General features: G+C 40.0%; 1 protein-coding gene across 3 annotated transcripts in view; it reads left to right on the forward strand.

The window, feature by feature from the left end:
- Nucleotides 1-20329, forward strand: part of BICD1 (BICD cargo adaptor 1) — a 286923-nt gene that overhangs the window by 229000 nt on the left and 37594 nt on the right. For 2 of the 3 annotated variants that reach the window (XM_006168070.3, XM_006168072.3), the window contains exons 5-7: nucleotides 3693-4787; nucleotides 10528-10679; nucleotides 13248-13455. In XM_006168070.3, coding sequence (XP_006168132.1) covers nucleotides 3693-4787; nucleotides 10528-10679; nucleotides 13248-13455 — 1455 coding nt within the window. Of the gene's footprint in view, nucleotides 1-3692; nucleotides 4788-10527; nucleotides 10680-13247; nucleotides 13566-14542; nucleotides 14737-20329 lie in introns of all 3 variants that reach the window. The other variant, XM_027768102.1, reaches the window with a different exon arrangement.

The following is a 20329-nucleotide window of genomic DNA, read 5'->3' on the forward strand; positions in this document are numbered from 1 at the left end:
TGCCATACAATAGCCTTTGTTTTGCATAGTAGGGTAGGACCATAAAAGTGATCACACAAGTTGAAAACATGCAAAATACACCTATTTAGTAAAAGATACTAAAATTATTCTGTAATATTTTAAGTTTTGTTTTTGTTGTTGTTGTTGTTCTGGGGCCAGCAGGTGGTATGGTTGTTAAGTTGCTGGACTCCCACATGGTCGACCATAGTTCGAGTCTTGGACCTGGGGGCTTGAAAATCATGCTGGGTGTGTGTGCATACGTGTATCCCCAAAATGTTGAGAAAGAGAATGGAGAAGAAGGGATTGGGTGTGGCCATCCCCCTTGGGATGAGTTCTCACTTTCCCTCTCACTGTCTCTCTCTGTCTCTGTCTGGTGAGTGCATGCACTCCATGCCCCCCCCCCAAAAAAAAATCTATTAAAAAACATATTTTTTTTTGTTCTGTGATTTAATTTTTGTTTGTTTGTCTATGCCTTGGAAAATTCTCCTACTCCTTTGTAAGTCTGGATCACCTTCCAACATTTTATCCTTTGTTCTGTCGACATTTGGAAATATCTCTGTGAGTACATTTCATAACGATTACTTTTTTCATTTATGTTGAATAATTTGCCCTCATTGAATTCCTTTGGCTGCATCTCTAAAGATCCTCAAACTCCTGTGTCAACATTCCCACATTCAGGTATTGCTTCTATAATATAACTCTGTTTACATTTGATTCAAATTTGACTTCCAACATCCTCATCGTTTCTTTGTTGTGCTTTTTTTCTCCTAATTCTCTCATTTAATTGTCCATTTTAAAAAAATGACATGGGTTTATTTATGTTTGGGAGGTAAAAGACAGCACAACTACGTACTGCTGTCTCCAAGTGAATTGTGATCATCACTGACAGATTTTTTTTTTTTTTTGAGACATTTTTGCTATGGGGCACGTGCACTCACCAGAAAGACAAAGAGAGACTGAGTGACAGAAAGTGAGAAATCAACCCCCCTGGGGGGGAATATGGCCACGCGGCAATCCCTTCTCCTCCATTCTCCTCTCGAGATCTTGGGCATGCATGCAAATGCACCCGGCATGAGTTTAAGCCACCAGGTCCAGGACTTGAACCGTGGACGACTACATGGGAGTCCAGCTACATAGCCATTAAGCTAACTGCTGGTCCCAATCACAGACAGATTTTAAATAAAGTGACATGATCAGTCATTGGTTATGATGTTATTATGTAGTGATGTTGTAAACTGAAGAGCTAGCAGCTCTATCTGCATTACTCACAATTTATTTATCTGGTATATCTCTATATATCTACTGTATTATAAATTGATATGTATATATTTAACTTCAAACAATATGTTAATTTTAAAAATGCTAATCACTAAGGTATACTTAATATTTATTATATCATAATAACAAATATTGGGGTCAGCAGGTGGCATAGAGTTTAAGGCGCTAGACTCCCAAATGGCTGACCGTGGTTTGAGTCCTGGACTTGGCTCTTGATTTCTCACGTTCTTTCTCTCTCTGGTGAGCAGACGTACCCTAAGCAAATTAAAAATAATAATTGTAATGATAATAAGTAAAGTTAAATAAATAATTATTTTTAAAAGGATAAACTTTAATCATTAGAGTATAATTAATACTGTCATAATACTTATTGATTTTTTAATTAATTTAAGTTATTATTATTATTATTTAATTTGCTGTAAGGCCATTGTATTCACCAGAGAGAGACAGAGAAAAAGAGGGGGAAAGTGAGAAAGCAAGCCTCCAAGTGCAGGACTCAGACCTTGGTTGGCTATGTCAGAGTCCAGCACCAACCACCACACTGCCTGCTGGCAGCATAATAGTAATTATTATACTTGCCCTGTGGGAATTTAGAAGACTTTCAAGGATTTAATATATGATCTAGGAAGTTTGGATTTATATCTTCCTTTAGATATAAAGACATTTAAATCAATCCCTTATTCTTAAAGCAAGTCTTAAGATAATTTAAAAACATAAGAGAAAAAAAAACAAGCGCAGAGGGATATGAATAGCATGATACCTCTAATATATGCATTAAAATGCAAATAGTATTATTTGTGTGTTGAAAAACATTTTCCTTAGAAGAATGTAAAAACTCCTAATTCATAGTAGTGGTTACCCATATGGATAGGAGAGAAAATGCTTTTAGAACAGCTTCAGATCAAATAGTTCTAAAATTGGGCTTGTGTTTTCTAATTCTGATGTCTCCAGATTGGCTCCCCGTTGTATTTCAGTGCCTCCGTGAGATTTGCCAGGGCATCCAAAGCGAGCAGCCTAAGTCTTTCTATATGAACTGTATTCAAGAAAACATAAAATAAATTTCTGGGGTGTTTAAAAAAATTCACAGATTAATGAGACAATATTTTATATGAAGACCTGAGTATTTTTCATTAAATAATAATACTACCACTATATAATAATAAAACTGTCAGGTTATTCAAATTAATTATTAATTTTTAGAATTATTTTGGACCAGCAATTGGAATAGCTTGTAAATAATTCTTTTAGTCCTAAAACTATGTATTTCTCTGGCTTCTAGATGAAAAACTATCAAAGGTAGTGCTTACTTATTTGGGGGATACATGATTATTTCATTTATTTATTTTTAGATTTTTGCCAAGGCACATTCACTTGCTGGAGAGAGACAGAAAGATAAAGTGACAGATCGTCTCCAGGGGAGGGATGAGCATGCCACAGTCCCTTCTCCTCCATTCTTCTCTCAGGATTTGGGGAATACACACACACACACACACACACACACACACACTCATGCTCAGCTGTGTTTTTTTTTTTTTTCAAAGACAGATTTTGCTACAGGGCATGTGTGCTTGCCAGAGGCACAGAGAGAGGGGGGTAAAACACACACACACACACACACACACACACACACACACACACACATACAAGAAATCATCCCCCGGAGGGATGGCCATGCCACAATCCCTTCTCTTCCATTCTCTTCTTAGAACTTCGGACATGCATGTACACAAGTCTGGCATGAGTTTTAAGCCACCAGGTCCAGAACTCAAAACATGGTCAGCTCTGTGGTAGTCCACAGACATAACCTTTAGACCATCTGCTGGTCCCTGCCCAGCATGGGAGTCACCAGGTCTGGGACTTGAACTGCAGAGTTGGCCATGAGGGAGCCACTCAGGATGCCACCTGCTAGCCCTAAGCAATTATTTTTAAGGGGATGATTAAGGTACTCAGCATTGTTTACTAGGTTATAGCCATAGGTTTTAAGCCTGATTTTGGATTGAGCTGTGAGAAGGAGAGAATAATTCATAGACACCTTCAGGCAGTCACGCATGTTGCATGAACTAAGGTGGAGATGAGGTCTAAGGCTCTCAAAGTAAAAATAGTATGCTTACCTCTTGAAGTCATGCTTTCTGTAAAACATTATTTGAATAATAATTTTATGAGAGTGTATGTATAATGCAAGAGCGTTTGGATGGTAAAACCTTACAGTAGAATTCTATAGAATTATGTACTTTTTCATTGACCTATGTACCAGAACTGTTGAAATAAGAAAAGACATGCAAATTTAACTTGAAATAATGGGAACATTGGCTCTGGAGCAGTTGCCGTAAATGTATGTAGGCCTGATTGAATGGATTTAGTTCATCTTTGGCGTTGCACTGAAGTCATTTGGAGACTTTCTTTTGCCATTGCAGGTAGAGCGGGAAAAGGCCATTCTTCTGGCCAATCTTCAGGAGTCACAGACACAGCTGGAACACACCAAGGGAGCCCTGACAGAGCAACACGAGCGGGTGCACCGGCTCACGGAGCACGTTAATGCTATGAGAGGTTTGCAGAGCAGCAAAGAGCTCAAGGCCGAGCTGGATGGGGAGAAGGGCCGGGACTCGGGGGAGGAGGCCCATGACTATGAGGTGGACATCAATGGTTTAGAGATCCTAGAGTGCAAATACAGGGTGGCAGTAACTGAGGTGATTGATTTGAAAGCTGAAATTAAGGCCTTAAAGGAGAAATATAATAAATCTGTAGAAAACTACACTGATGAGAAAGCCAAGTATGAAAGTAAGATCCAAATGTATGATGAGCAGGTGACAAGTCTGGAGAAGACCACTAAGGAGAGTGGTGAGAAGATGGCCCACATGGAGAAGGAGTTGCAAAAGATGACCAGCATAGCCAATGAAAATCACAATACCCTTAATACGGCTCAGGATGAATTAGTGACATTTAGTGAGGAGCTCGCCCAGCTTTACCACCATGTGTGTCTGTGTAATAACGAAACTCCCAACAGGGTCATGCTGGACTACTACAGGCAAAGCAGAGTCACCCGCAGTGGCAGTCTAAAAGGGCCTGATGATCCCAGGGGACTTTTGTCTCCACGATTAGCCAGGAGAGGTGTGTCTTCCCCAGTGGAAACAAAGACCTCGTCTGAACCAGTTTCAAAAGAAAACACAGAGGCCAGCAAAGAACCTAGTCCAACTAAGACCCCCACAATCTCTCCCGTTATTACTGCCCCACCATCGTCTCCAGTACTGGATACTAGTGACATCCGCAAAGAGCCAATGAATATCTATAACCTTAATGCCATAATCCGGGACCAAATCAAGCACCTGCAAAAAGCCGTGGACCGGTCCTTGCAACTGTCTCGTCAACGAGCAGCTGCTCGGGAGCTGGCCCCCATGATTGATAAAGACAAGGAAGCCTTAATGGAAGAGATTCTCAAGCTGAAGTCCCTGCTGAGCACCAAGCGGGAGCAGATTGCCACGCTGAGGGCAGTGTTGAAGGCCAACAAACAGGTAATCTTATTCTGCTGGCAAAGCATTGCTAGTCTAGCTGATTGATTCCGTGGGGGTGTGGTCAGTATCATCAAGGTATGAGTTCAGATATCTGCTCAGGGGAGGAATGAAACTAGGTCCCAGTGCCAGATGAGAATGTAAGAATTGCTTTTAAGTGATGAATGGACGCTGTGGAAGAGTAGCTGTGCCCAACTAGATAGAGGAAGAGGTGAGGAAGTTAAAGCAGGGACAGAGGAGAAAGTCTCCTTGCAGATGTAGAAAGGCAGTCCAGGTAGTGCTAAGCTAGAGCCTGGCCGTCTGTGAGTATGGAAACGGGAGATGGAGGGTGGCAGGATAGGCTGCCCCGGCTGCCCACACCAACCAGGAAGATGCAGCAAGAAAGACAGTCATGCTGGCAGGCAGCTGGAGCCAACAGGAGAGTCTGGGTGCCAAGAGGAGGAAGAAGGTCCAACAGCCACCAAACAGACTTTGAGGTTGACAGTTTTCATTTAAGACTATTTCTAAGAGCATAGCAAGATAGAAAAGGACCATCTTATCTTTCATCCCAGAGTTGGGGAAACAAGTACTAGACAAATGGTCAAATTGGGGATGATGAACCGAGCTACTTAGGGGGAACTGAGTGAGGAAAACAAGCCAGGCAGATGGTTATCAAGAAATGAAATCGTGGGACCAGCAGTTAGCGTAATGGCTATGTCGCTGGACTCCCATGTAGTCGACTGTGGTTCGCGTCCCGGACCCAGTGGCTTAAAACTCACGCCAGGCGCTTGTGCGTGCGTGCCCAAGATCCTGAGAGGAGAACGGAGGAGAAGGGATTGTGGCGTGGCCATCCCCCCTGGGGAGTGTTTTCTCGCTTTCTGTCTCTGTCTCTCTCTGTCTGTCTGGCGAGTGCACGCGCCCTATAGCAAAAACCTCTCCAAAAAAAATAATAAAGAAATGAAATCGTTTGGGCCACATTACCAATATATAAGATAATGTGAGAGGGAGGAAGAGTGAGGAAGGATGGTAAAGTGAAGGGAGTGGGAAAGGAAAGAGCACTCGCTCTGCCAGGGACCACATCTCTAAAATTTAGGGTCAGTGAGGATGTGGGGTAAGCTTGGTCAGAGCTTTAGCAGTGGAGGGGTTTTCCTAACAATAGATCTTGTCCTTCTGGAATAAGTAGGGATTCCTATGGTTCCGTGCCTGATTCCTGGAACTCCTTGATAACTGAAATGGTTTTCTACCCCTGAGTTTCCCTTGGATGGAAGTGCTATGAAATATGAGTGGGAAAGTATTTTTAACTCCTGTTGAGTTGATCTGAGATGATAGCCATAAAAGGCATATTTGAGAAGAGTGCTGGATAAATGCTGAAATTGATGAAGTGAAGCCACAGGCACTAAATGCCTGCTGCAAATGCAGAAAGTACCAGTGAGTAGTGGGGCATCAGAGCTCTGGCTCTATGGAGAATGAGGGTTAATTTCAGATTCAGGATGCCTTCACTTTTGCCCTACTCTGGGGGAACCATGCCATTATCATATCATCTGCAATGTAGCATTCTAGTCTTCATTTTCAGTTCATTGATAAAAATCAGAGGTCTCTACCATTTAAAGAAGTAGAAAATACTAGAGTGAATGAAGAATTTGTGGGAGGGCTCACTCCCAATTTGAGGTCAGATGAAGAGATTCGTTACCAGAAACTGAGCTATAATCCATAGACCCAATGATTTAGAGTGGTCACAAATCACCCATAAGGCTTGCACAACCTTTGCAAGGACATAATGTCCTTGGCCATTCTTGCTGAAGCCATTCAGATCCCTTCTCTGATTTCTTCTTGAAGTTGGATATCAATAACCTGGAAAGCTAGATTTATGAAAATGTCAAGATGCTTAACTGAAACAGGTTTAGAGATGGATGGTTGATCGATCAGTCAGCAGAGGCTCTTTGTGAACAAGCATTCATTGAATTTATTTCTTGGAAAGGTAGTAAGCAGGGATGCAAAAATAAGTAACTAATAACCTGGCAGGAATTCAACTCATGCCTATAACTACTTATAGGCTAGGACATATCAAGCACTTTAGAGTGGGATAAAAAATGCCTTAGGATTTTAGAGCAGAACAGAGCATTCCTAGCTGAATTTTGATTTTCACAGTGTTTGTGGTACCACTGTGTTACGTTAGAGTCACAGCCCTAACACAGTTTAACCATGCACTTGGTACATATTTTCATGGTGTTGGACCTATGGCCATGATGTTATGTGCCGTAAATAGCTTTAAGTCTCAACAGATGCCATTTATTATTACTTAGACATTGTGGAATGTTCATTGTTAAGGTTAGGGGAGAATTCTGTAGTAGAGGGGAAAAGGAAATCTTCCTGTTATAAAATGAGCATTCTATATCCTCCAGGAACCTTTTAATGTCTTGTACTTTAGAGCTTTTCCATCAGCATGGTGTTTGCCAATGTAATAAGTGTTTCTGAAGCCCCATCTACGCAGTAAGTTGTGCTAGACGCTGAAGACTCGAAGAAGACTAATACATCATGCCTCCTGCCTTCCAGAAGCAGACTCACAGCCTAGTGAGAATATCAGAACACAAACAAATGTCTGTACAACGTATAGAACACAGACAGATGTTTGATGTTATACATGCTGCAATCCAAGTTATGTGAACATTGCAAAGGATGCAGCTGATATTTCCTAAGGATTGGATCACCTTTGTTAGGGTGATCTTTGTCACAGGTGGTAAAAGCATTCACAGTCTCAGAGAGCGCGTGGATAGGAGAGGTTTATTCCCTTTCTTAGGGAGGAAAGGGGCCAGATTCAGGGAGTTGCATCAGTCCTGAAGGGGGTGGGGCTAGGAGCTTTTATTGGGTTTTATAGGTGAGGGGTGTATGGCTGGGTAATTAGGGCGATTCTGAGACAGGGTACCTGTTGGTCTTTGCAACAGCTGGAATATTTCATTGTTATCTCTGATTGTCATGTCCAACCACTTTGATCCTGTGTTCGTTTGGCTGGTTGTCCATCTGGGGCATGGTAAGTGATGGGGGTCTCAGTCTCCATATATGAGGGCAGAAACTTAAAAAGCAAGTCATTCATCTGCATGAGGTCAAGGAGGGGCTAGCTAACTCCAGAAGGAAAGGAGAGAAAAAATAATGCCTGAAACACCTTGGCGTTTTGGATGTGCCTTTCCAAATAAAATACCTAAGGTACCAGGGAAATACTGAATTAATAACCCTTTCAGACTTCACAGAAGCAATTAGAGACTTGAGTGTTTTCTTAAGCGATAAGAAGTTATTTTCTAGAGGAAATCCTTCCAGACAGAAAGAATGGGAGGCAGACAGGCCCAGGAGGAGCACATGAGGACAATACAGTCAGGGAATGTTGGGAAGATCTTGCTATAGGATGGGAGAGTGTTGATCTGTGTTGTGTAAAATCCTTGGTTCTTTAGATCTTAAGATTAGAGGCCTGTCCTGAGACACAAAATTAAAAACTACAAACACTTGAAATGTAGGAAAAGGGAAGTTTTAATAGGAAAGTGAGGATTTTTTAATAAGAAAGAAGTGCACTTCTATGCCTGAAAGGCATGCAGTTGGGCAGCTGCCAGAGAAAGACAGCACGCTGGATATGTGGTTGGGTGTTACAGTTATTCTCAGAGTCGGGAATGAATATTTAGCAGGGGAAGTTCTGTCGTAGTTTTTGTCTCCTTTGTTTGAATTTGCGAACATTTTCCCTGAGCTTAGTATCTCTCTCACAGGTGAGGAATTTATTTACCTAATCATGCATGCGCAGTGTGGACTTAGAAGGTATGAGCATCCTTATTTGGATGAACTGCCCAATCAGTTTATTGCCCCAATGGGAATCAGGATGTTGACCAAAACGTCTTGTTGGGTCCTTTTGTATTTATGAGGAATGATAAGAGGGAAATTAACAACCATCCCTATGTGCCTTTCTCAGGTACTAAAGAAGAAAAATGGGATCTGCCTCGCCCTCCCGGCGCCAGGAGCTGGGTAGGAGGAAGGAGTCTCTGCAGAGGGTCTAGTTATAACTTCTGATATATTGTGATTGATATGACAGGTGTCCTTCTGCTGTTTTCTTAGGGCTACCTACTCATTTCTAGCTAACTGCCTATCATAATCTCTGGCTGGAGATAAGATTATTTTAAAGTTCAAAAGTTATCTATGAGAGCTCCTGGAGAATATGGTAAATGCAGAACATCTAATGGGAAATAGATACTTGAAATTACTTGATTCCGAGAAAGCTTTGTAGTCTATGGACAAGCAAAGCTGAGTCCTTTGGGGTGTTTTGCACAAATAATAAATGAGTTTGTACATCTATTTCAGATCTAGGTGTTTTGTCAGTCCTTTCCTTATTTACTGAGCATGTGACTGACTACGTGCTTACAAATTTGTTGTATCTTAATTTTTCACAACTGAAACACAACTAAACTACCTGTTCCAAATAAATATGTATCTAAAGTTTTAAAAACCTAAACAATCACCATTTTCCCCTATGCCATTTTCTGCATTTTGGATAATTCTCTGAGTCTATATTATTTCTTTAGATACCACTGGATATAGCACTATAGAACATATAAACATATTTTATGAATAACATCTCATTTTGATCTGAATTTATATTCAATAAAAACTAGAATACTAGGAAACTACTTTAGAATCACAGCACTAAAAAACTACCCCATCCCAACAATGGCTTAATTAAAGAACCCGTCTGTAACTATAGAAGTTGGCCCTCTGCATAAGAAAATTGAAGCTGTCCATTTTAAGCATAAAAAGAAGCATTAAAAACCAGTGTAATCATCCCAGGAAATCCCATTAGTAATGCACTTCTTCCCTACTAATCCATTTTTTCATTACTTTTACACACCCTGAAAAACTGTAGCTTGGTTTGTAAAAATTGTGTATTTCCAATTTGATTTTAATATGCATGCCATGTGCTGTGCATGGAACACATGGATCCTAAATATATACTGAATTTATATATTGATTCTGTCAGTGTGTTTTTTACTACCTACCATGTGCCAGGCCAACTCTTGATTTGAAACACCAATTCCAAGAACATCAGACATGCCAAGATCCCAAATTCACACAAATACTTTAACTCATTTAACACTTTGTAATTTCTGCTTTTTAGGAGACTATGAAGGATTAAATTTGAGTCTTAATTCATTGCATTGAACAAGTGTATAGACCTAGAAATTGATTGAGTCTGTCAGTTCTTTTCCTTAAACATATAATATCATGGATTTGTAGTTTATCATGTATTCGTATTATACATTACAATGGTATATTCATTTTAGTCTGTTTATTTTTAAGACCCACTGAGTATAGGTGCCAAAAAAACCCTTGATTTCTATCATATTTCAACTGGAAGCTGTACTTTTATGCTAAGTTTTTAATAACGTTATTCTATTAAGTTTCATTTTGGTTCTCTCCATGTCTGAAAATCCCATTATCTTTAGTAATCTGCATTAAATATTTACTGAACTACTGTCATTCTGTTAGCTCCTGATACTGACCCTGGTTAACATCTGGTTTCCAGGACATGTTAACTGCATTATGGATTCACAACATATTTTGACATTAAAGAAAAACTTCCCTATGTAAATATTCACACACACACACACAGAATTTAATCAATTCAATTTCACTTTCCATTTATGAAAGAAAATAATAGACCCAACCTGAAGAAATTCATGTGATAGATTGTATTGATAGGAAAATTCTAACTATTGTGATTTTTCTGCTTTAGACAGCTGAGGTGGCACTAGCTAATCTCAAGAACAAATATGAAAATGAAAAGGCAATGGTGACTGAAACTATGACAAAGCTTAGAAATGAACTGAAGGCTTTGAAAGAAGATGCTGCAACTTTCTCATCCTTGAGAGCGATGTTTGCAACAAGGTAATGACTTTTCCCCCCTAAGATTAGGTGTCACACGTGGGGAAAAGACTCAAATTCTTAAGTGTGGGACAGCTCAGTGCACTTTTGGTTAAAGGAGCCAGGTCTCACATGGCCAACTGTGCAGTTCGAATCCTGGTTCTGGTGACTTGAAAAACATGCCATGGGCCAGCAGGTGGCATGCTGGTTGAGGCGCTGGACTCCCACATGGCTGACTCGTGAATTTTATTCTTTTAAAAATTTTGCCATAGGGAACCAGCAGTTAGCGTAATGGCTATGTCGCTGGATTCCCACGTAGTCGACCGCGGTTCGTGTCCCAGACCCGGTGGCTTAAAACTCACGCCGGGCGCGTGTGCGTGCGTGCCCAAGATCCCGAGAGGAGAATGGAGGAGAAGGGATTGCGGCGTGACCATCCCCCCTGGGGGGTGATTTCTCGCTTTCTGTCTCTCTGTCTCTCTCTGTCTGTCTGGCGAGCGCACGCGCCCTACAGTGAAAATCTCTCCAAAAAAAAAAAAAATTTTGCCATAGGGCACGAGTGCATCCTGCATGTATTTGGCATACTGTTTAGGATGGTAAAGTGTAAAGAAAATATATATCAGATTCCACTTTGGGTCTGGCCCTGCAGCCTAGTGATCAAGGCCGGCTGCAGTTCAAATCCTGGCCCCAGTGGCTTAGAAAATGTGCAGGGTACATGGGTGCGGATGCCCCAAATCCTGACAGAATTTAGAAATGGAGGAGAAGGGATTGTGCTGTGACCAAGCCCCATCAGTAGGGGGATGTTTTCTTCCTCTCTCTCCTTTACCTTCTTTGTAAAGTAAGTGCACTTGCTCTCTGGCACTTAAAAAAAAAAAAAAAGAGTAAAAAAAAAGAAAAGAGATTCCTCTCTAACAAATCTAAGATAAAACTTTGCTCTTGTCCATAGCCTTCCTCTAGACACACTAGATCCAGCAATTATATTCCATGATAATATTTTTTAATTAATATAACAGACTTTTTTCCCCTTCAACTGAAGTGCCCAAAATAATGAAGCCAGAAGGGACCAGCAGTTAGCATAATGGCTATGTTGCTGGACTCCCATGGAGGCGACCGTGGTTTGAGTCCCGGACCCGGTGACTTAAACTCACTCTGGGCACGTCTGCGTGCTTTCCCAAGATCCCGAGAGGAGAATGGAGGAGAAGGGATTGCAGCGTGACCATCCCCTCTGGGGGGTGATTTCTCGCTTTCTACCTCTCTGTCTCTGTCTGTCTGGCAAGCGTACGTGCCCTATAGCAAAAACCTCTTAAAAAAAAAGAAAAAATTTATCTCACTTTCTGTTTCTCTCTGTGTTTCTGGCAAGTGCATGTGCCCTATAGCAAAAACCTCTCCAAAAATAAAAAAATAATGAAACCAAAGGAAAAATGAGGGAAAATACTTGACTTCCTAAAATCACTAATTGTATTATGACCACTTAAACATGTTTCAATGACTAAAGTACATGAAAGTATTTGCAAGTGTGTTTATTACCATTAGTATTGTGTAAGATGTTACCTTTATAATGAAGATTGTTACTCATCATTTCAGATACTTACCTAGACTGTAATATACTATACATTGAATTGTAGTGTCTAAAATCTAATTATATATTAGGTTGCTGGGAAAATCATGATGTGTTTTTCTATGCAAAAAATGTGTCATGACTTTCCCAATGACTTAATATATACCACCAAACTTTTCACATGCTCAACTAGTTACACAAATATTAGTTTCTACCTCTACTCACCTGTCTTCTAATGAGGCATCATTATATATATATTTTAACTTGGATTGTTAAGACAATATTGATTAGACACCAGCAGATAGCATTTATGTCACTGGACTCCCTCCTGGCTTACCATAGTTCATGTCCCAACCTGGTAGCTTCAAACTCATGCTGGGCACACAAGTGTGCGTGCCCAAGATCTTGAGAGTGGAGGAGAAGGGATTGCGGCATGGCCATCCCTCTCGGGGGGTGATTTCTTGCTTTCTGTCTTTCTTTCTGTCTCTCCGGCGAGTATACGTGCCTTATAGCAAAAAATATCTCTTAAAAAGAAGAATATATTGAATGGATTCAAAAATCTTTGAGATTTTCTATACATTGCTGAAATACCTTTTTTTTGCTGACACAATGCAGTGCCAAGAAGTGGGAGTGATTGAATGTCTCCAAAAGTTCATGTGTTGGGGCTTGGTTGTATTGTAAAGGTGTTAAGTGAAAGCTTAATTCTTTCATGGTGTGCCAGGGTGGGGCCTTTGGGTGTGAAAACATCATTATGATGGCCCCGTAATTGGGTTCTGGTGTATAGAAGGAGAGGCGATATACAGGCAGAGCCATGTGGATACAGACCACCACCATGCTGCTCAGGGGCCTGCCTTTCCCAATTTTCTAGTGCCTTTGGACTTTCTGGCTACCAGAATTGAGTTAATAAACCACTGTTTCATTAGAAATCACCCAGGCTCAGGTGTTTCTCAAGTAAGCAGTGCAGCAATGAACTAAGACAGTCTCAAATTCCATTGCACCAAGATCGGTCCCTGACCATGCTTCTGTCTGGGTTCCAGATGCGATGAATACGTCACGCAGTTGGATGAAATGCAGAGACAGTTAGCAGCCGCGGAGGACGAGAAGAAGACTCTAAACACTTTGTTACGAATGGCTATCCAGCAAAAACTCGCCCTGACCCAGAGGCTGGAGGACTTAGAGTTTGACCATGAGCAGTCCCGACGCAGCAAAGGCAAACTTGGAAAGAGCAAGATCGGCAGCCCTAAAGTAAGTGGGGAGGCATCAGTCACCGTGCCCACCATAGACACTTACCTCCTGCATAGTCAGGGCCCACAGACACCCAACATTCGGGTCAGCAGTGGCACTCAGAGGAAAAGGTATGCATGCAGCGATCTTCATAGTATGGTGCAGTGGCCAGATTTTAGTTGATTGCAAAAGTGAATGTGCTTTTGTTGTAGAGGATGGAGGAGGGGAAGGGAAAGAAAAAACTGGGAGCTGGTATACGAATGGGCCTTGCTAATATTGGTCTTACCGGATTAAAACCTTGTGATGACTGTGTTTATACATTCCTTTCTGTCCCTCCCCAACCCTACCTCTTGATGAACCGTAATAGAATTTTCAAATGTCTGTTAATATGTCTGCTGCTCCTTGTACGCATAAGTAGGCCTCTCCCTTACCTCCAGCCTAAAATTGGTAGATCAAGGCGGATGTTAAGAATGAAGCTGTGTTCTCCGAGGGCTGTAACTAAGTCATTGTAGCTGGGGAAATGGTGCTATTAACCAGCTTGTCCTTAATGGGGCAAGGATACGAATGTGGTCTCTTTGGGGAACGTTTGTCCATATGATCGAAACTGATGACTGACTGAAAGGGGACATCCATGTTTAGTTAAAGTGAAATATAATGTGCATATAGTCCTTTTCTTAAAAGTAGGTGTTTGTGCTTTTTTTCATTTGGCATGTGAATATTGCTCAGAGAAACCACTTACAAGGTTTTGATAAGTGGCTTGATTGTGTGATCTTTTTCCAGAGTACTGGCTGTTGAATTGCTTACCTTATATTTTTGGTTAATGGTAATTTTTATTTTAGGAGTTTTCGTGAATGGATCAAATCATACATATATTTTTTTATTTGCGGTTCAAACTAACTATAATAAATTTCTTTTTCAGTATCTAAAACAGTTTCCAAATAGGTTGTATCCTGACGTGGAAACTGAAAAAATTAGCCAAAATCTTGGTTTACAGATTTTAAAAATTAAATGCCATTATAAATAATGTTGTCACTGGTGAGCCGTTGAAAGGTAATTAAAGTAAAACTTTTTTGTTTCCTATATGTATTTTTCTTGGATCTCCTGCAAGACAATTTTCACCTTCCCTTTGTGATCAGAGCCGTCCCAGGACTTCAGGGGCTTCCTACCTACAGAATTTATTAAGAGTTCCCCCTGATCCCACCTCCACAGAATCATTTCTTCTGAAGGGCCCCCCTTCCATGAGTGAATTCATCCAAGGGCACCGGCTCAGCAAGGAAAAAAGGTTAACCGTGGCTCCACCAGGTAAACATTTTTTCCTTGGGTGCATGTGATGCAAATGATTAGTTCAATAGACAACTCTCCCCTTCCTTCCAGCCACTCGTGCCCAGCCATCTGCCGAGTCTAACTCTGATGGTGTGCGGATTCCTCCAGTTACAGCAAAAACCCATTACACGTAGCTGCCTGTTTCCTCCTTTATTCACAGCCAGACCTCAGGCCTCAGAAGTCTCCAGGGACTTGCATTTACCAGCGAAGGATGAAAATGAGAGTTGGAAGGAATGGGATAGGTAAAGAGAAATTAGCAACAGGTGCATCGCAGGACTTGCACCTGGATCCTATTTGCAGTTGGGTAGCTCACGCGGATTCCATCCTGGTCAGATATGTGTGTTTGCTCTTACGATTTTGAATACAATGTCAGTCAAGGGAGCCATGTTTATAATAAGCCTTTTGGGCTCATTTCCTTTTGTAGTGACTCAGAATGTCTCCTCAATTATTAAATAGAAAATAAAAGTAAAATCCTCAAAGGTTTTGCTCCTCAGGAACATTTAGGTCTTAGCATCATGTGCTTGTAGTTGCAAGCCTTTAATGATTTGTGCCTGCCAGGATGCTCACAGTTCATTTTAGCTTCACTCCTGTGCATTTTTCTTTCTGTCTGTCCTTTCTTCCTCCTTCTCTTCCTTCCTTTTCTCTCTCTTTTCTTCCTTTCTTATTCTCTCTCTGTCTTTCTTTTTCTTTCTTTTTACTTTTGCTGTGAAGAGGCCTAAATTGAACACTCAACTTTTGGCAAATAAAGATCATCCTTTTGAGAAATCCCTATATTGTTAACCATAAGCCAGAAGTTGCAAACAGGAAGCCCATGAAATAAAATAAATCCTATGGCAGCAATCACTTGGCTATTGCATGAATGAAAAATTAAAAACTAATTTAAGTTTGTTGTCAACGGTTACACACTCAGAGATTTCTCATGAACATTTTTATTTTTTGCCTCTTTTGAAAGATTCTGAATATCTGGCAGCCCTAGGTCTGCCTTCATGCATGTTAAGGACCTGTTGGAGCTCTGTAATGGCTGCTACTATTAGGGCAAGTGTTGAACTTTGCTACAGTCCCCACCACTCCCTATCATGTGTACCCAGTCTGCTGTACCCATTTTTACTATCTTCTGGCTCTCAGTACAGCTTTTGAGTTTGCCACCTTTGCAACAGAGCTTTCTTCTAATTTACTTCAATTTTTACCTCCTTTCAAATTTAGTTTAATTTTACCTTAGTTCCTTTTTGGAAACCTCAGCCTTTGGATCTCTAATACTTCCCTTATCTGACTCACATCATCAACCTGCTGATTGGGGTGAACAGATGTGGTATAGACAGAACGTTCAACATTCTGAGAGTATTTGAGAAATTGGCTAATGATAATTAGGCCAAAGGGCATTATGACCAAAATAAGCACCTAAAGAAAGTAACAATCCCGCTGGGTATTTCTACTTTCATTACTCATTTCCTGTTGCTTTAGACCCCTTTAGAAGGTATTTGAAATAGTCTGTGAATCCAAAGTGGTAATGATTTATCAAGACATCTAACTCAGGTAAAACTCACAAAAGTCTTCTTTTTAACATTCCAAACAGATATAGTAGCACTACCTAGTAGAACTTAGAAAATAAAAGGTGTGATTAATAAGAAACTCCTATTGTGTTTAAATTAAAAGATGACATCAATAAGATCAACAGTTAATATTACCAATATAAACTATTTTTATTTTAATATGATTAATCCTTATTTACATGAATATAGATTTTACATTATCATGACATTGTGGAAGTCATTAACATTATATCACAAACTTTTCCATGTTGCTATCCAGTCTTATTTTTATTTTTTAAGGTTATCGTATCATGAATTTTATTTCAGATATCACATTAATCACTTTTTTCCCTCTTGTCCATTGAGATAGTTTTCCATTAATCGCTATGTGAAAGAATGCTGCTGGGAATAGCTCATGTCTTCAACTTTTCATTTATGCAACTTTTTCTCAGGAGTGAAATCACTGGTTAAAAATTGAACATCTTGGGACCAGCACATGTCATAATGGTTATGTTGCTGGACTCCCATGTATTCAACCACAGTTCAAGTCCTGGACCTGGCGGCTTAAAACTCATACATGTGCATGTGTGCCTAAAATCCCAAGAGGAGAATAGAGAAGGGATTGCTGTGGGGCCATCCCCCCCAGAGGATGATTTCTCACATTGTGTTTCTGTGTCTCCAGTGAGCACATGTGCCTATGGCAAAAATCTCTCTTAAAAAAAAAAAAGTTTAAAATCTTTGTGTTTTTTCCCTCCATTTTGATGTCGCTTCCCAAAAGGGTATATCAGTCTACTAAGAATGCCACAAAACTCATTTTCATGCATTTTTACCATTTTATACACACTATACATATCTAGCACTGCTAAGGCTAGTTAGCATTTATAAATGAGAGTGCCGTTATGTCATCTGAAAGTCTTTAGGTTTGAATAAGGAAAATGTCATTTGCCTTACTATGTACAGAATTAGAGCTGTGAATAACATGTGATCAGAATCATCAGTAGGCCTGAAAATCACTTTAATTGTAACTTAGCATATTGGTAAAAAATAAAAGAAAGTAAAAGTGTTACTGTAGCTTAAGGAATTTTCAGTTGTGTGTTATGGAATCAACCAGATAAATCATTCATAAATTTTTACCTGAAAAAAATCTAAGTACATTTTGGGGCTGGCAGGTGGCATGGTGATTAAGGGCTCTGGACTCCCACATGGCTGGCTGTGGTTTGAGTCCTGGACCTGGTGTCTTGCTTTCTCACTTTCTCTCACTCTCTCTCTCTCTCTCTCACTCTCTCTCTCTCTGGTCAAATTGAAATAAACAAGTAAATAAAGTTAAATAAAAAATAATTATTAAAAAATAGGTAACCACATTTTTCTAAAAGGTACTAGATAAATGAATTGCTATAGAACTTAACTAACCATTCACAATAAACGAACTGTAGCTCTAAAAATATTGACTTTATTGACAATATATATACTATTTTTTTTCTGGGCTAAACAATATTGGATAAGATATATTCAACATTATTTATAAAATGTTTACTATATTAAATGTTTTTGTAAGCTGAAAAGGAGAAAATATACCATATGAAACTGTCTTATATTCTATGCAAGAAATATCTTGAACCCAAGGTAAACAGATTTTATATTTTATTCATGAATTTAATATAAATTATTGATTATACGATTCACTGCCTAGTAATAAGATATTAATTATTTTAAAGAACAATTCATTCCCTGTTAATTTATCAGACTGTATTTGATAAGAATGATTTTCTAAAATGTATTTTTAACATACATTTTTAGGTGATTTTAACTATTCTAATGAGCAGCTATGGCATTATTTTTCTGTTGAGGGTCATTAGAGTTAGATTGATAAAAATGAAATTAGAGTCATTTGCTTTTTTATCTCTTGGTTGAGGAATTGAGAGATATATCAACCTTATTTAAAAATTTAAAACAGAACATAAAATAGTTTTACCCCATGGAAGAAAAACTTGCACATAGATTTCATTTCTGTGAGATGGTCAGCAGAAACCCATCTTCCTAAAGAATCATCTGTAGGGTGGGGAATTTGTATATTTTAAATAATTATTTACTAAATTTTATTTATTCATTTATTTATTTTTAATTGGACAGAAAGAGAGAGAGAGAGAGAGGGATGGGGGGGAGTGAGAAAGCAAGCCACCAGGCCCAGGACTCGAACTGTGGTCAACCATGTGGGAGTGTCCAGCACCTTAACCACCATGCCACCTGCTGGTCCCCGGGGAATTGATTTTTAAACATTAATTGACTGCTTTGCAGTAGTTGGTTAGTTTCTTGGATTTGTTGAGCTGCAATATTAGTACAGTCTTTCAGGGGAAAATTCAGGCACTTGCCTCCAACTTTGGCTCAGCCCCTGAAATTCCAGTTTCTGTGGTTGACTTTCTTGTTCTTGACTTTATCCCTGTCCTGGCACACAAACTTTCTTATACTTACCTTAGTTTTTTTTTTTGGAGAGATTTTCACTGTAGGGCGCGTGCGCTCGCCAGACAGACAGAGAGAGACATAGAGACAGAAAGCGAGAAATCACCCCCCAGGGGGGATGGTCACGCTGCAATCCCTTCTCCTCCATTCTCCTCTCGGGATCTTGGGCACGCACGCACACGCGCCCGGCGTGAGTTTTAAGCCACCGGGTCCGGGACACGAACCGCGGTCAACCACGTGGGAATCCAGCGCCATAGCCATTACACTAACTGCTGGTTCACTACTTACCTTAGTTTTTACAGTCTTGATTACCAGCTAATCTGAAAAGTTCCAACTAGCTTTGATGAACTTGAATCAAAAAGGACCTGATTGTCATTAAAGAGTTTGTAATCAGGCACATGGTGTATGTCTTGATAAAAGCAATGTAGCCAGCGTGTTGTCTTGATGCCTTAACTGCCTAGGCCTATATAATATAATAATAGTAAGTAAGAATAATACTATCCCACCATTTAATCAATACCTCAAGTCATTCCCCCAGAATATGTAAAAGGAATCTGTGTAATTCACAGGCAGGAGATACAGTTATATAATAAGGATCTGGCTACAGCACTTGTACAAGACAGAAAAAAGAAATGTCCAACTTGAAAAAGCAAGTTTAAATTCTCTTCTTGAAGTAATAGCCTAAGCAGTTTGCTGTTTACACTGTTTCCTCTTAGATATTTTGCTTCGTATCATTACAGCTCCCTTTTTCCCTCCCTCGGCCCTTTCCTCCTCCTTCCTCTTATACCATTACTGAAGTAGTGTGAAAGAATGGGATCGTTTTGAAATCTGAAAATTTCTGTGACATTTTAGATTTTACTGGCTCACAGAGCTCACAGAGATGTGTTAACCCTAGGTACAGAATCACTCCTTAGCTGTATAGCCATCAATACATACAAACATGTTCATAGTGAAAATTGTCTTTGCATTTCACTACACTCAAACATATAAATGTTTGTTTGTTTGTTTGGTGTATTGCAAATCTTATGTTCTTAAGCATGTACCCAAACCACATTTCTCTCATTGATCCATTTGCTTAGTCACTCATTCATCAAAATTAACACAATGTATTGAGCACCTACTATGTGTCAGGCACTTTTCTTGACTCTTGGTATACTGTGATAGTCAAAGAAAACACCACGAGCACTGTTCTTCAAGAAACTCATAGTCTGAGAGGGGAGGCAGGTAGGCATTAATGAGCAATGATGTTGATCGGTGTTCCTGGAATAACTACAAGTTAGGGAGGGCAGGCACATCTTCCCAGAGCATATGGGTGCACTGGCCCTAGAAGGTGAGTAAACCTTAACAAGCACAGGGTAGAAATGCAAATGTGGGTGAGAAAAAGGCTTTTTAAGAAAAGAAGTCAAGGTCCAGAAAGTGGTGTGGTGGTTAAGGCACTGGATTCACACATGGACAAATGCAGTTTGATTCCTGGACCTGGCAGTTTAAAACTCACGCTGGGGGCATGTGCATGCATGCCCAAAATCCCAGGAAGAGAGTACAGGGGGAGGGATTATGGGGTGACCATCTACCCCTGGGGGTGATTT

The sequence above is a fragment of the Tupaia chinensis genome, unplaced genomic scaffold (assembly GCF_000334495.1).
Source record: "Tupaia chinensis unplaced genomic scaffold, TupChi_1.0 Scaffold145519_1, whole genome shotgun sequence".
Lineage (NCBI taxonomy): Eukaryota > Metazoa > Chordata > Mammalia > Scandentia > Tupaiidae > Tupaia > Tupaia belangeri.